The 17,854-nt window shown below is 33.0% G+C and overlaps 2 protein-coding genes across 3 annotated transcripts; one reads left to right on the forward strand and one right to left on the reverse strand.

The window, feature by feature from the left end:
- The first annotated feature begins 2,440 nt into the window (after positions 1–2,440).
- LOC127091113 (remorin) lies at positions 2,441–4,487 on the forward strand. 2 transcript variants are annotated; one of them, XM_051029664.1, is made up of 5 exons: positions 2,441–2,809; positions 3,422–3,475; positions 3,574–3,661; positions 3,943–4,024; positions 4,115–4,487. In XM_051029664.1, the coding sequence occupies exons 1-5, from the start codon at positions 2,626–2,628 to the stop codon at positions 4,307–4,309; spliced, it is 603 nt and encodes a 200-aa protein (XP_050885621.1). In that variant the 5' UTR covers positions 2,441–2,625; the 3' UTR covers positions 4,310–4,487. The 2 variants fall into 2 exon arrangements, with proteins under 2 accessions (XP_050885621.1, XP_050885622.1); XM_051029665.1 differs by having other exon boundaries at positions 2,447–2,809; positions 3,425–3,475.
- Positions 4,488–4,523: 36 nt separating this feature from the next.
- Positions 4,524–6,788, reverse strand: LOC127091112 (transcription factor MYB17). Its single transcript, XM_051029663.1, has 3 exons — positions 6,175–6,788; positions 5,471–5,600; positions 4,524–5,368 (listed from the first exon to the last, which is right to left on the reverse strand). The coding sequence occupies exons 1-3, from the start codon at positions 6,305–6,307 to the stop codon at positions 4,678–4,680; spliced, it is 954 nt and encodes a 317-aa protein (XP_050885620.1). The 5' UTR covers positions 6,308–6,788; the 3' UTR covers positions 4,524–4,677.
- Positions 6,789–17,854: the final 11,066 nt, after the last annotated feature.

Genomic DNA, 17,854 nt, shown 5'->3' on the forward strand with positions numbered 1-17,854 from the left:
TGCTGATTTTCAGCCATTATTCCTATAACACAAACCAAGGAATCATATCAAAATCAAAGCAAGTTAAATCCGGAGATGCGTCTCTGTAAAATAGGAAAGACAAAAACTGGAGATACATCTCCGTAAAAAAACACAATTTTGCAGAAAAACCAAAACTCGCCTGATATACCCTAAACACCAACAAACATGAATGAATGTTTATACAATCTAGCTATTTTGAATATAACTACAACCTAATGCATTTTAAATAATCTATTTTACTCGATATATGCATAACAACTCAAAATTAGAAGGAAAATAAAAACTTACCGATTGGAAATTATTGTGTCAAAGTTTGAATGAAGTGAATGGAATGTCTTGAAATTGATTACAATGAAGTTGAAGTAGTTTGAAGTTGGAAAAATGATCTTGTTGGTTCTTGTTCAAATTCTAGCGCGACATATATCAATTCAGACGTGCTTGAAGGTGCATCTTCATAAAACGTGAATTAACATCCAATAAACTGAAACTAACCCTATAATTTAATATTTATAAAATTAATTAGGTTTAAAAGACTAGCAGTTTTATTATCATAGGCTCGCTACAAAAAATTTCCTTTCGACAGCACATCGGAAGGATGGACCCTATATATGCAAGTGGTATTGAAAGAGATACCAACCATCTTAAAAGCTAGGGCCATGTCAAAAGATTCCTTTGTTTTTCTCAAAATAGAAATAAAAGAATCTCTTGTACCAATAAATATGTACAACAGAGAATGAGTAAAAGAAAAACATACAGTATATGACATATTGTAAGAAAAAGTGTATATTGCAAGAAAAAGTGTGAGAAGAGACAAAACAACAAATTAGTTTATACAGATTTAACTTCTTTTTCTTTATCGCACATTTGACATATTGTTTAATATAAAAAAGAAATTGAGAAAACATAAAATAGAGGTTATATTCTTACATGGTTGTGTCAAATTTCTGTATCGTAAAATCTAGTATAATTTTTTAATTTCATCAATTTTTGTTAATGTATCATTCAAAGGTTAACACTGTGAAATATTAGTGTTTGGTTAAGCATGTGTCATTCTTCTAAGAATTTAATATCATATTGTCTAAAAATATTTATTCATTTTAAAATAATTAATTTTAAATGAAAATTTACTACACAAACCCAAAAACAAAATTATAGTAGTATGAAAGAATTTTCTTTTCTTAAAACGTGAAAGAGTAAACATAGAAAAAATCTTTTATAATTACTTAAATTAAATTACCAATATCTTGTAGGGGCAGAACATATTTAATTAAACAAAATCATTAAGTACCGTAAACGAAACCGATAACTTTTACGCTTTGCTTATTAGAAACATGCTGGCTTTCAAGTTCTTTATTTATGAAACAACAAAATTTCACTGCATCAAATTAATAACGTAATATTCCCTCTAATCTATAATATTAATATATATAAAAATAAATTTTGAAGTTGATTGAATAACTAATATATCAACTTTATATAATAAATTAAATATATTGTTTATTTAGTAAATCTAAAATAATTTATTTAAAAATAAATATCCGAGAGATTAATGATTATTTTGATTTGACAAGAGAATAATAATATTCATATTTTTAACAATTTTTTTTATTATTAGTCAAAATATAAAAATTATTTTAAATTATAATTATGTAAAAATATTTCAATTTTTTTTTTAAATAATCAATTTTTTTAAATTGTATATTAAAATAATCATATTTTCAATTTATTTATCAAACTAACCATGTTTGTTTGTGAGAGCATAATTCATTGCAATTGACGTATATATTTAAAATGTAAGAGCATGCGCCATTGTAATTGGTGCATGCATGTAAAATGTAGAAGCGTGCATCACTGCAATTGACATATGCATGTAAAATGTAGGAGCATGTGTCTTACTCCAATTGACGGATGCATGGAAAAAATATAAAGAGTAGCCATAATTGGCACATGCTCCTACATTTTACATGCATGCGCCAATTAGAATGACACATACTCTTACATTTTATATTAATTTTTTTTAAATGGTTATATTAATAAATATTTTGAAATTATGATTATTTTCGTATTATCCTTTAAAAAATGATTATTTTAAAAAAAAATCAAAATATTCAATTAAAATGTTGCTGATTAAAATACATCGTAAAAAAAAATAAAAATTAATGTAAAAAATAGTTTACAATTTCTAATTAATTGATAAAAGTCAATATTATTAAATTTAAAATTATTATGAATATTCAAATTCTATATAAAAAATTTACCTAAAAAAGAAAATTCTATATAAAATTGACCATGAATTTGTAGAAGTTATTTTCATTTTGACTAGGGATAAATAAAAAGTTAGTAGAAGATATTTTAATCGTTGCTATCCATCGCTATTGGTGCGCTGTGCCAACGCATAAGAAGTACCTACCAACAAACCCTACCTACAGCTAAGATAATGCTTTAAGAATTTGAAGATAATTATTAAGTAACAGTTACCTTTCTTTTCTTCAACCATAATATCTCAACAACTCTATCCCCCATTCCATTCCTACACTTACTTACTCTCTAATTTTGTTACGAAATATAATTGGTTACAATTAACATCACTTTGTGATAGCAAAAATGACAGATCAAGAGCAACCAAAAAAGGTAGAACCTGAATCAAGTTCTAATCCTTTATCAGCACCACCACCAAAGGAAGATGTCGCTGAGGAGAAATCTGTAATTCCACAACCTGATCATCTAGATCACAACCCTCCTCCTCCGCCTGTTGTTGATGATTCCAAAGCTCTGGTTGTAGTTCCGAGTATGACACTCTTATCAATAATTTTTCTTTTAGTTCTTTTTTATAAATTAAATTCATTATCTGCTTTCAATTTCAATTTGGTGTATTTCATTTTCTTTTAGTTTATCTATATATTTCTTGTTTTTTTTAGCGTATCTTGCGGTAATTTTGATGGAAACGAACACTTCATAGCTTTTATATATAAGAGAAACAGTTAAAAATATTCTGCAGTTTTAACGGCAAAATTGAATTTTAAGCTCTAATTTTTGGATTTTCTTTGTCTTCTAGTGTCTGTTTTGTTTTCTTAACATTTCTTTTTGTAAATTATTTTAAATTGCAGGGAATATTTTATTTTATTTTTTAAATAACCTGAAGGGGTTTTACGTGTGTTCTGACATGCTTGATTATTTTGTGATTTGTGTTTCCTTGCTGAAATTTCTCGGTTGATTGTTGAATTGAGAAGAGTTATATCTCCAATTTGCTTCTGTGCTTACCAACCAACTGCAAGTTAATTAAGATTTTGGTGTTCAAATAAATTTTTTATTTTTTTTGCATTTTGAAAATATCCGTATATTTGAAGGAAGAAAAGAAACATTAATATCATTCTGTTGTTAATTTGGTTTTGGTTACTAGCAGAGACTGAAGAAGCTGCTGAAGAGAAACCACAAGAGGGCTCTATCAACAGAGGTATGCCCCTTCTCGGCAATGAATTTGCTACCTTTATATGTGCTTCATATGTTAACATTCCAAGTTATTCCAAGTTAAGACATTTCATTCTTGTTCAGATGCGGTGCTTGAAAGAGTTGCAACAGAAAAGAGGCTGTCACTGGTCAAAGCATGGGAAGAAAGTGAAAAGTCTAAAGCAGAAAACAAGTATATTGCTTTTTTTCATACTTTAAGTGCTTTTCTTAGGACCTTTCAAATTGTTTTTATAAATAAATCTTGTAGAACTTATAATTAAAAGTAAATTATGCTGGTTAATAAGCTGAAGTAAGTAAATCCAAACATTCTTAAGTCATTGTAGAAATTCAGTACATTTCATTTTCAATTCAAATAGCTATGAGCTATTTTCATGTTATTTTATCTGTTAATGACTTTTTTTAAGTTACTCAACAAGCTTTTTGTAAACTAATTTAAATGAATTTGATGAGCAGAGCTCAGAGAAAACTGTCTACCATTACAGCATGGGAGAACAGTAAGAAAGCTGCAACAGAAGCTGAATTGAGAAAACTTGAGGTAAGAACTTATTTTTACAAGTTTATGCCATTGAATGTGACAAAATATGAAAAAACAAATAACTCAACTTTTCAATGTCAATGTGAATAGGAACAACTAGAGAGGAAAAAGGGAGAATATGCAGAGAAAATGAAGAACAAAATAGCATTACTTCACAAAAAAGCTGAAGAAAAAAGGGCTGTGATTGAGGCCAAGAAAGGGGAAGAGTTACTTAAAGCAGAGGAGGTGGCTGCAAAATACAGGGCAACTGGAACAGCTCCAAAGAAACTCTTTGGTTTATTCTAATGCCATAATCCTCAAGCCAAAAACAAATGATTTGTTGTTTTTAATCATATATACTTTCTTCATGTGTGGTTTGGTGTCTTTTTTAGTCTCTGTTAATTTATTCTGTGTGCATAGTGATATATATTGGCTTGTATATATCCATTACTTTGGAAATAAAAATATTTTAATTTTTATTCAATTTGTGCAATAAAAATTTCTTGTAGCATGAGACCACTAATCCATAATCAGTAACATAAGATCCAAATTCATGTAACCGAAATGCACATTTGAGTACTTGCCTAGTGGATGCATTTACAAAAATGAAGATAACATAAAATGAAGATAACTAACTATTCTATCATATACTATATCATATGGAGGAGAGTATCTTAGTCATATCTACCATCAAGGAGATTCAAGAAATTGTCAGTGTGTCCCAAGAATTCAATATCATCAGGCATATGTAACAGGTGCTTTAGTGCAGAATCAGAAGTATCAAGAAATTCATAATTTCCTGAATCTGAACCAGCTCTATCGTCTCCAAGCTTTGGTTTATAGCTGCTTATTGTTTGTTCACGAGACGTGTTTTGTTCCTTATTCATGTTGTCAACTTCAAGCTTTGGTGTTGTTGACAATTTAGTAAGGCTTTGAGTGTTTTTTACCTGCGACGAGACATCTGAACATGACTCGTCTAACTTTGCCGATGATAGTGATGAAGCAGATGCTTGTGAGACTAAACTTTGGGACACCAGTTCCTCCTTTCCCTTGATCATACGGAAGGACTGACCAACATCAGAATTCCAAAGTTTAAGAAAGTAATCCGGACATGTTTCCGTCGTAGAGCCTGAATTGTGCAATGTGGATTCAATCGACAACCTTGTCTCTGCCTCAACCCTCGCACTTTCCCATTGTACCATGTGGCGCGTAGAAGGAGCATTCGACTGAACATTCCTATCAGGAATAAGACATGGATGTTTTTCCCCTAGTGACCGAGGTACGCGCTTCTTTAGATGCGTGTTCCAGTAGTTCTTAATCTCGTTGTCTGTTCTTCCGGGTAGCTGAGATGCTATAGCAGCCCACCTAAACGGTTGCATAGTTACCAGTTACATGAAAAGTGAATGCAATATCACAAGTAGAGATCAATGCAATGCAACAAAATGAGGAAATGGAGCAGTGAGGTACCTGTTGCCAAGCATGGCATGAAGTTGAATAATAGTAGTTTCTTCTTCATTCGTAAACGGGCCACGCTTGATGCCAGGACGAAGATAGTTTATCCATCGAAGCCGACAACTTTTTCCACATCTTAAGAGACCTAGTTGCAAACATAAACATACATTAATAAATCAAGTTTTAATGCAGCATAACCATAGCGAAATACAGGCTTAGTTACAGTTGAAAATATTCTTATTAGCCCATTGCTGATGTACAATATCCTCCCTTTTATGAAGGATCAACAAAAAAGAAAAGGCAGCATAACATGCAGTAATTGCAGCAAGGAAACAGCAACTAGGAGCAACAATAAGGTTTTACTCAAGATAAAAACAGTGCCACATTCTGAATTAGATTAAAATGTCTTCAAGAGTAAGTAACCTCAAAGAGTTTTCACCTAATAACATGTTCAGATCATAGTTTCCACCTCCCAAGCCCATTTTAGAATGCACAGACTAAATTTCATTCACACAAACAAAATATTTAGCAAAGAAAATACTTTAAAAAAAAACCTTAAAAAACTGAAATATCTACAAAAGAAACATAACAGATACTACAATGATTCTTCTCAACCTTCAAAATATTCCAAAAGTTCCTAGAAAGAAAGAAAAAAGACAGAAACAAAAAGCACAAGCAAAGAAAAAGGCTATATGTATGAGAAAAGTTGCACAGTATACCTGCATGCTTAGGAAGTGTACGCCAACTTCCATGGCCATGTTTGTTGATATAGTCAGCCAAAGCTTGATCTTCTTCAGGAGTCCAAGCTCCTCTTCTCACTCCATGTTTGTCACAACAAGGAGCTTTACCCATTTCTCACTCTCACCAACTCATTACCAAACCATGAGAACAACAATAAATTCACCACATTTAATAATAACTCAAACCTTTGTCTTTTTCTAAATACTGTCTTTAATACCCTCGTAGAACCAAGAGCGATGAAAACAAATTCAGAGTCTATTTTTCATCACCACAAGAGTAAGTAAGAAGATGTGTAAGAGAGAGAAAAAGAAGAAGAGTGTTGTAGAAGTAAACCGACTTAAAAGTTGGTCATAAATGCGTTATTGCATATAAGAAAGAATAATTTAGAGAAGGGAAGTGGAAAGTGAAGTGTTGCAGAGGAGCCCCACTGAGATGTCACAGAAGATTACCCTGAAAAGGGTCAATACTGTTTTAGTTTCAGATACAGAAAACGAGGATTCCAAAGTAAATGCAATAGTAGAATTTCTTTTCTTGTTACGTCATGGTTGTTTAAGGGTCAATTTGAATGTGAAAACGTTGAAGCGGTGGATTGGAAAGACAAGATAGAAAAGACAAGACAATGAGTTGTAGAATCAAGAACATAGATTCATTATAATATCAGGCACAGCAATGAATGTTTATTGGTTAAGGTGATACATTTATGATATGAACTCAAGTTGTATAACGTGTCAAACCATTCCTCAACGTGGGATTAGTACAGTTCATTTTCTTGATTTTCATTTTATGTTTGCCAGGAGTAGGGTGGGGAAATGTGACATTAATATGCTGTAGATACATTCAAAAAATCATTTGTATGATCTCCATAGTGGATGTACTATTCAATTAGATAGACTTTATACCAACTTAATGAACCAAACTCAATTGTTCACAAGTTTAATCGAGTTAAGCTTATAAAAGAAGTTGATTTCTAAATTTCTTTAGGCAAAGTTATACTGAAGAAAACATTACTTATTAGTTTTCTTATATTCCTTTGATTGATGCACATCATTTAAAATATTTTTTTCCAAATGATCGACGTACATATGTTGTGAAAGAATGAGTCTCAATTTAAATCTTGATTTTTATCACTATCGAGAATATTTTCTTTTTAGAACAATTGATCATTTAGTGTTAGATGGATCAATGACATAAAAAAACTTGTTTTGTTTGGGATGTCATGATGAATGATTTATTCATATAAGTTATCTTTCGAATATCAACTTGTGTGAATCCTAATTTATCGATTTCTACACCAATGTTACAGTCAATCGACTTGTAGTTAAATAAAACTACTTTAAAAGTAATATAATCAATCTCCAAAATCTCATAAATGACCCAAAATTGTTATCTTCGGAACTAGAGAAGTATATTGATTTAAGTTCAACATGACCCAAAATTGTTATCAGTACAAAATTGTTATCTTCGGAACTAGAAAAGTATATTGATTTAACTTCAACCATAACCTCACTATTTTGCATGATATTACAACCATCCTTTGATTTTGTATATAATTAAAATTTAGTAATATCATATGCACTCCAAGTTATTACATTAAACTTAGGCATATATGACATCCATTTAATTGTCGTTGATACACTACTCTCTTTAGAAATCCTTTCATTAAGCCAATTTATGAAAATTTTATTATGTTATGTCAACATCAATTTTTCAATCATTCAGAGAATTTTTTTTTATAAGACTTTTGTGAACGGACAACTAAGGTTGAATTTCGTCAACATTATTCAATATATACAAATTTACTTGAAGAACTACATCTCGATCCATTGTCTTAACATTTAAATCATGAATACATCTACCTCTATATCTTCCATCACGACGAGACTCGAGAATTCCTATAGAGTTTGCTTCTGACAAATAATTTATACAAAACTCAATAGCTTCTACTCTGATGTTTCGTTCGATGATCGAAGCTTTAGACAGTGATGATTCTCCGTATACCCTTTAAAGATCTTCATGTATCGCTATACCAGATACACTCATCTTAAATAAACTGGACCACAAAATCTAATCTCCATTACTAGATGAATAATTAAGTGAACTATATTGTCAAAAAATGATGGAGATAAATACACATCTAATTAACACAAGATAATTGCAGCCTCATGTTCTAACTTGTCTAAATTTCTAGGATCAATGAATTTACTACACATAGAGTTAAAGAATAAACACAATTTTATTATAGTTACCCTTACACTTTTGGATAAAATGTCATGGATAGCCACTAGTAGAAGTTGTTGCATCAAGACATGACAATCATGAGATTTTAAGCCAACTAATTTGAGTTCTTTCATAAACACAAGTTTATTCACATTTGATGAGTACCCTTGGGGAACTTTGATACCCTGCAAACAATCGCAAAAACTTTTCTTTTTTCTTTTTTAGATAGAGTGTGACGTGATGGGGGAAAATATGTTTTATTTTCTATTTCTTTTGGGGCTAGCTCTTGTCGTATACCCATCACCACCATATCTAGACAAGATTTTTTACTATCTTTTGTCTTGCCTTTAATGTTGAGAAGTGTTTCAATGAAACTATCACATACATTTTTCTCCACGTGTATCACATTAAGACAATGTCTTACATAGAGGTTAGACCAATATGGAAGATCAAAGAGCACCTACCTCTTTTTTCAAATATTTTTCTCCACATGGACTTTTTATTTCTTTTCAAAGACAACATTAATGTGTTGTTGTCTTTTATAAACTTCCTTCGTGGATAAAAGCTAATAAGTCATCATGCATGTGATTGTGATGTCTTTTATCCGCAGATACCCACGGATACATATTTTTCTATCATCCTTAGTTGTGACGATGGTTATCTTGAAACACACATGAAGAAATAGATGAATGACGAGCACTCACTGACTTGTGTTGAGATTCTAATTCCTTGTATCAAAACATGTTGCTCGACATAAACAAGAAGATGTCGAAATATCGAAAGAAGTGTGTCTTGAAAAAAACTTTAGACTTAAATTTATTTATTATTATTTAGATAAGTTAGTTAGGTTAGTTAGAGATTGCTTGGTGTGCAAGCAATCCCAGCCTATAAATAGAGAGGTACTCTATCATTGTTTGTAACACAATTGTGTGAAGAAAAGTTGAATAAAATTTTCAATGGGAAAAGCAGAGAAGTTTCTTTGCAGAAATACTTCTCCTTTTCCTTTTCTCCAAAGCCCTAATTTCTCTTTCTTCCCTAATTCATCTTTTATTATTCAATAATCATTGTGCAGTAGAATAATCTTGCAATCAAGGTTGGTTGATTCACTCGAATGAAGAGTGAAGAACAAGAAGAGTAATCAATCAGAAAGATTGATTCTTGTTCATTAAGATTTGGTTCATAATTTTCCACAGGTTTCGTGAAAATCCACATTGAGAATTTGGTGTAATTCCAACATCTGGTATGTAAAGCACTGGTTGTGTGATTCTTAGGAAGCATATCACAATGAATCATCCAAACGGGAATTTTCTGTTGAGTCTCCCAATTCTGAAGAATAAGAATTAGAAGAATTGATGCAAGCAGATAAATGTTATTTTTTGCTATCAAGATCTTTGGGATCTTGGGAAGGAGGGAGTGACGCCGCTTGCATAAAACACGACGAATAAAGAAAAAGCTGCACACAAAGAATTGAAGAAAAAAAATTATAAAGCTCTCTTTATGATTCATCAATGCGTTGATCCAGATAATTTTGAAAATCTGAGTGATGTTGAATCGGAGAAAGAATCATGAGAAATTTTGGAGAAATCATTTGGAGGTGTTGAGAAGGTAAAAGATGTGAGGTTACAAACTCACAAAAGAGCGAATGAATTGCTTCAAATGGAAGAAAGTGAAAGCATAACTTAATTTTTCACTAGGGTTACAAAACTAGTGAATCAAATCAAGGTATTTGAAGAAGTTTTGACATCAAGATTAGTTGTTGTAAAGATCTTGAGGTCATTGTATCCAAAGTTTGACCACGTGGTAGTAGCCATAGAAGAGTCGAAAGATTTGTCAACATTGACAAAGGAGGAGCTTTAAGGGATGTTTGAATCTTAAGAATAAATGATGAGTGAAAGAGCTCCAAGCAAGTCGAAAAGTGATGTGGCTTTGCAGGCGCAAACAGCAAGAGAAAAGAAAGACAAAGGAAAATAGTTTGACAAGAAAGGTAGAAGAGGCTACAATAATTTGACTGGTAAAGGAGACTAGCAGGAAGGAGAATATGTCGAATCAGAGAAGACCCTCATACCAAAGTAACCAAAGTGGTGTTGTTGTTGGTAGAGGAATAGTAGGTGGCCGAAAACCTAACAAAAGTCACATTCAATATTTCAATTGTCAGAAGTATGGTCACTACTCCAATGATTGTCCTGAAAAATAAAAGAATCAAGATAATGATGCAAAGTTGGCAAAGCATTAAGAAGAAGAGATGGTGTTGATGGTCACAACAAGAGATGAAGAAAGATTCAAAGATTAATGGTACTTAGACTCAGGATGCTCACCACACATGACTGGTAGAAAACATTGGTTTGTAAAGTATAAAAGCCTAGATGAAGAACATGGTGAAATTTGCTCAGCATAAGGCTGTTGGTCGAAAAGAACTACAAAGTGTCGATCAAAGACAAGATTATGAGAGTTATCGACACAGGTCGAAGGTTAATCTTGAAGGCTCCCATGTCTTATAATATAACCTTAAAGATTCAACTTAATTTGATGGAGCATAAGTGCCTTGCAACTACAACTAGCAGGGATGAATGGATATGGAAGTACAGACTTGGCCATCTCAATTTCAAAGACATCATAGATCTGAAAAGAATAAATATGGTTTCAGGGTTACCAGAAATCGATATTCCAAATGAAGTGTGTGAAGAATGTGTGCAGGCAAAGCAGCACAGGAACAACTTTAGCAAGGATGCATGAAGCAAGTCGAAGGCAATTCTTGAAAGCATATACTATGATGTATGTGGTCATATCCAGGTGGATTAGATTGGAGGTAACAAATATTTTGTCGCATTCATAGTTGATCTTAGTCGAAAATTATGAACTTATCTAATCAAGAACAAAAGTGAAGTGATCGAGGTATTTTCCAAGTTTAAATCTATGGCCGAAATCAAAGTGGTCGAAAGCTCAAGATTTTGAGGACTGATGATGGTGAAGAATATGAGTCAAAATGTAAGAAATAAAGGATTGTGCATGAGGTGGTTCCACCCTACACTTCATAGAAGAATGGAACTGCAGAAAGGAAGAACAAAATCATCATGAATATGGTGAGAAATATGTTGAAAGGCAAGCATCTATCTAAAGAATTATGAGGAGAAGTTATGTCGACTGCAACATACATATTGAATAGGTGTCTGATGAAAAGGATAAAAGGAATCACGCCATAAGAATGTTGTTATTGTAAGAACAAAATTAGTTCTACAATAGAATTCCAGGATTTTGATGATAACAAAGGATGAAACCAAAAATGGCACCTAACGAAATTTTTCTAAGTGTGCAGGACTCTGAACAGCAATAAAAGACTCTGATCATTTTATCAGATACAAGCACTGATCAGATACAAAGTACTAGAAGATCAGACGCATCTGAGGAAGAAGCGCACCCAAGAAGTTCTGACTCTGAGCAAAGCAAGACAATAAAAAGAACCAGAAGCTCTAACATCTACTGGTCTTAGTTCTGATGATTTTAGAAGACTAGTACTCTGAGAAGCTCTGATGAATTCAGACATGATCTTCTTCTGAAGAATGACTCCGATACAACAAGACTCTGATGAAGATTCAACAAATCCAGAAAGAGTAACGGAAAGAATCTCTCAATATGGAAAGAAAGTATTTTAAGAAAGAATTTATTCAGGGAGACAAAATGGTTATGGCAAGAAACACAGAAGTAATGACATTGAATACTCATCAAAGACCAATATTCTGTCATCACTCCAACGGTCCTTCTCACTATTATATAAAGGACAACCTACCTCATTGAGAGACACAACAACAACACACAGAAAAAGTCATTCATATTCTCTCTCAACTTTCACGAGCTGTTGCTCATACGTGAAAACTCTTGCTCAAATACTTTGCTGTAATACTTGCTTACTCTTAGAAGCACTTTCTATTACAATTTTATTTTGCTAAAATCGCTTTTGTTCCTCAAGTGACTCTGCGTAGTCTGTATACTTGAGAGGACTAAGAGATCATTCTCTTAGACGTTTGGTTGTGTAATCTTTCAAGATTAATGGATTAAGTCCTTTTTGAAGGCGAAATCACCTTGGCCGGGTGGACTGGAGTAACTTTCTTTTCTAAGCGAACCAGTATAAAATTCGGTGTGTTCTTATTTTTTGAAAAAGCTTTTATTTTCTAAAACACTTCAAACCCCCCTTTCTTGTTTTTCTCACCTTCAGTTGGTATCAGAGCCAGATCTGCAAGTTTCTCAACTAGCTTTGACTTTTCAGGGTCAAGCTTATCATCAAATCTGACATGAATTGATTCTTCCACAATTTTGGTTTCTGTATTGTATACTCTGTAGCCTTTAGAGCGTTCTGAGTATCCTAACATATACCTTTTTGTGCTTTTGAATCAAACTTGTTTACTTTGTTCTTTTCTTTTGCTTGTCGTTCTTCTGATTTGCTTGTTGCTCTGATCTAATTTGCTTGTTGATTTCTGCACTCTTGTTTGTCTGTGTTTTTGGCATCTGTACCTGCTATGTGCATATATATATCGTTTTGATCATTCTTTTTCACTAAGTCTTTTTTATTCTGACGAAAAGGGGGAGAACTAAAAACAGCTCTGATGAAAACATATCTAACTCCTGACAGAACTCTGCAAACATTGTTTCTAATTTTTGACTTAGAAATTTGCAGGAAACAACATATCATGGAAGGTCCGGTAAGAACTTTTGAACTCCCAGACTTATCTCAGGGGGAGCTCACTTCCATCTGATCTAAAACTCTTATCTAAAAAATGTTTCATCTATGAATTAAATTTGTTTTGTCATCATCAAAAAGGGGGAGATTGTAAGAACAAAATTAGTTCTATAATAGAATTCCAGGATTTTGATGATAACAAAGGATGAAACCAAAAATGGCACCCTAACGAAATTTTTCTAAGTGTGCAGGACTCTGAACAACAACAAAAGACTCTGATCATTTTATCAGATACAAACACTGATCAGATACAAACACTAATCAGATACAAAGTACTAGAAGATCAGACGTATCTGAGGAAGAAGCGCGCCCAAGAAGTTCTGACTATGAGCAAAGTAAGACAGTAAAAATAACCAGAAGCTCTAACATCTACTTGTCTTAGTTCTGATGATTTTAGAAGACTAGTACTCTGAGAAGCTCTGATGAATTCAGACATGATCTCCTTCTGAAGAATGACTCCGATACAACAAGACTCTGATGAAGATTCAACAAATCCAGAAAGAGTAACGGAAAAAATCTCTCAATATGGAAAGAAAGTATTTTAAGAAAGAAGTTATTCAGGGAGACAAAATGGTTATGGCAAGAAACACAGAAGTAATGACATTGAATGCTCATCAAAGACCAATAGTCTGTCATCACTCCAACGGTCCTTCTCACTACTATATAAAGGACAACCTACCTCATTGAGAGACACAACAACAACGCACAGAAAAAGTCATTCATATTCTCTCTCAACTTTCACGAGTTGTTGCTCATACGTGAAAACTCTTGCTCAAATACTTTGCTGTAATACTTGCTTACTCTTATAAGCACTTTCTATTACAATTTTATTTTGCTAAAATTGCTTTTGTTCCTCAAGTGACTCTGCGTAGTCTGTATACTTGAGAGGACTAAGAGATCATTCTCTTAGACGTTTGGTTGTGTAATCTTTCAAGATTAGTGGATTAAGTCCTTTTTGAAGGTGAAATCACCTTGGCCGGGTGGACTGGAGTAGCTTTGTTTTCTAAGTGAACCAGTATAAAATTCTGTGTGTTCTTATTTTTTGAAAAAGCTTTTATTTTCTAAAACAATTCAAACCCCCCTTTCTTGTTTTTCTCACCTTCAGTTATGGTGTCAAGCCTTGCTTGAGTCATTTGAAGGTATTTGGATCTATAACACATAGACATGTGCATGATCAGTTGAAAAGAAAACTTGATGACAAGTTGATTCAAATGATTCTAATATAATATCATTCGACTAGAGGATACAAGTTATTCGACCCAGTGAACAAGAAAGTAGTGATCAGCAGGGACGTGATCATAGACGAGCTTAAGGAATGGGATTGTACTGAAAATGTAAAGAAGGATTCAGTGAGAATCTTATGTGAAGAACCAACAAATGAAGTCAAAAGAGAAATTTGACAAAAAGAAGTTAGAGGTCAAGCAAGCACAAGCAGACCTCAAAGAACAAGTCAATGCAACTGATGCATTGAAGAATTTGAAGTGGATGAAAGTAATGAATAAGGAACTAAACTCCATCGAAGTCAACAACACTTAGTCACTTGTCGAATTGCCTCAAGGAAAGAAGAAAATTGATGTGAAGTAGATATAAAAGGTGAAGTTGAATCCCAAAGGACAAGTAACTCGACACAAGGTAAGACTTGTGGATAAAGGGTTTCTTCATAAAGAAGGAATCGACTTTCATAAAGTTTTTGCACATGTTTTTAGGATCGAAACAATCAGGTTGGTTGTTGGTCTAACAAATATGAAAATCTGGCATATGTGTCAGATGGATGTGAAATATGCATTCCTGAATGGCCCCTTAGATGAAGACATTTATGTCGCACAACCAGTTAGGTTTGTGAAACATGGCAAACAAAGCAAGGTATACAAGCTGCAGAAAGCCCTATATGGACTTAAGTAAGCTCCAAAAGCTTGGAATAAGAAGATAGATAGATTTCTAAGGGAGAAGGAACTTTTAAAGTGCACAATTGAGAATAGAGTATATATAAGAAGAAGCAATAGTAAATTGCTTATACTATGTCTATATGTCGAAGACTTGTTTATAACAGGTAGCTGCAAGAAAGAGATCAAAGACTTCAAAGGCGATCTTAGCAATGAGTTCAAAATGTATGATATGGGAAACATTTCACACTTTCTTGGCATCAAATTCTATAAGAGCAGTATAGGCTTGATGATGCATAAAAAAGATATGCAAGCGAGATACTCAAGAGATTTGTGATGGAATACTAAAATTCGACTTCAACACCTGCTAAACCAAGACTGCAACTGTCGAAAGACACAAATGAAGATGATGTCGGCCTAAAACAATACATAATACTTATTGTGTCATTAAAATAACTTTGTTACACAAGGCCTGATCTTGAATACAATATAGGTATGATGAGTAGTTATATGCAGAAGCCAAAGGTATCACATCTAGCAACGATGAAAAGGATACTGAGGTATCTGAAAGGAACTATCGACTATGGAATTTTGTTTCCTGCAGCCGATGAAGGAAAAGAATACAAACTAGTGGGTTACACTAACTCAAGTTGGTGTAGTAATGTGGAAGACAGAAAATCCACAACTGGATATGTCTTTATGCTAGGTCGTGCACCAGTTGCTTGAAGTTCAAGAAAAAACCAATAATAACATTGTTGTCTTGTGAAGCAGAGTACATAGTTGCTTCTCTTTGTGCATGTCAAGAAATGTGGATGGTGAATTTGGTCAATGAAATTACAGGGAAGAATAATGGAGAAATTACCATGAAGATCGACAACATGTCTGCTATCAATCTGGCGAAAAATATGATAGCACATGGAATAAGAAAGCACATCGAAATAAGGTTTCATTATCTTCGAGGGCAAGTATCAGAAGCGAAACTGAACTTGGAACACTGCAGAACTGAGAATCATATTGCAAACATCATGACGAAAAGAGTGCAGGTCGAAGTGTTTAAGAAATTAAGACCTATGATGAATGCAAATAGCTTAGATATAATGAATTAAGGGGTGTGTTGAGATTGTGATTCCTTGTGTCGAAGCATGTTGCTCGACAGAAATAAGGAGATGTCAAAATTTCGAAAGAAGTATGTCTTTTATAGAAACTTTAGACTTAGATTTATTTGTTATTGTTTAGCTGGGTTAGTTAGGTTAGTTGGAAATTGCTTGGGTGTGCAAGCAATCTTAGCCTATAAATAGGGAGGTACCCTGTCATTGTTTATAAAACAGTTGTGTGAAGAAAAGTTGAATATAATTTCCAGTGCCAAAAGTAGAGAAGTTTCTCTGCAGAAATACTTCTTCTTCTTCCTTTTCTTTAAAGCCCTAATTTTGCTTTCTTACCTAATTCATCTTTTCTTCTTCAATAATCATTGTGTAGTAGAATAACCTTGCAACCAAGGTTGGTTGATTCACTCAAGTTAAGAGTGAAGAACAAGAAGAGTAATCAATCAGAAAGATTGATTCTCGTTCATCAAGATTTTATTCAAAATTCTCCATAGGTTTGACAAAATTCCACATCAGGAATTTGAAGTATTTCCAACAACTTGTGGTCCCTCCTCAACATGGACTTCTTACACCTTAGATCTCTTCACTTGAGGAAAAAAGAAAATATGTAACATGTCAAATATATTAAGGATCATAACCTACATATTGCGTAATGGTCAGTTAGAATTCTCATTATTCTAGAATGAGTCATCTTAACATCCATTCAAATTAAACTCATATCAATTAATTATTAATTTTTTTTAAAAAGTTACATGTTTTAGTTATTTTTATTAAGTTTTCTACAATAAAAATGTATACTTTTTTATTCACACAAATTAGATAAATTCATTCAAATTTAATTTTTATTATGTGTTTGTTTTCACACTAAGGTCTGTCCAAGTTTTTTTAATTATCAAATAGCTTCATAAATTAATATGACTTACATTTTTCAGTAGTTCCATGTAAGTTTAAGACGCTCCCCTATTTAATTTATTAAATTATCTTATTATTGTAATTGAATTGGTTAAACAATATGGTGCCGAAGTAATCTCTGTTGCATATATTCGATTTAGTTGAACTTAAATAAAATGTAATATAAAATAATTCATGTGAGTTGTTGTCAGCATAAAGGAAGGCACAAACTGGCCGAATAAATACATATTTGTGATGATAAATGTGTGGTCATTATAATGTTACTCCTCATGCTGGTAATAAGACGCACAAATTTGTTGGGTGCAAGTGTGAGTGGCTAAAGCCCCTCATTGGCTATGAATGGGTGGAATATTGGATTTATAAGAGAGATGACTAATTTACCCAACACCTTAAGGTTTGGATTGAGATGTGGCGTCTCACTCTATTGTGGTCCTGGAGAATTAGTCCTATTAGTGCTTTTGACTCTCCCGGACTCCCCAACAGTGGCATCAGAGTCATGGTTCGGCTTTGTGGGGAGTGGGAGCTGGATCCGATATTGGATTTTGTTATAAGATATGGGGACTCACACTTGTGGGGAGAATGTTGGGTGCAAGTCTGAGTAGTTAAAGTCTCATATTGCATATGAATGGATGGAACGTTAGATTTATAAGAGAGATGATCCATTTACCTAACACCTAAAGATTTTTGTTAAGATGTGTTATTTCACTCTCATTAGTCTCATTGGTGTTCCCGGCTCTCTCGGACTATCTAACGAAATTGACTATCATTTGACATGACTTATCACCCATGTTTGTTCATTGTATTGAGAGTA

This window comes from Lathyrus oleraceus, chromosome 6 (genome assembly GCF_024323335.1).
Source record: "Lathyrus oleraceus cultivar Zhongwan6 chromosome 6, CAAS_Psat_ZW6_1.0, whole genome shotgun sequence".
NCBI lineage: Eukaryota > Viridiplantae > Streptophyta > Magnoliopsida > Fabales > Fabaceae > Lathyrus > Lathyrus oleraceus.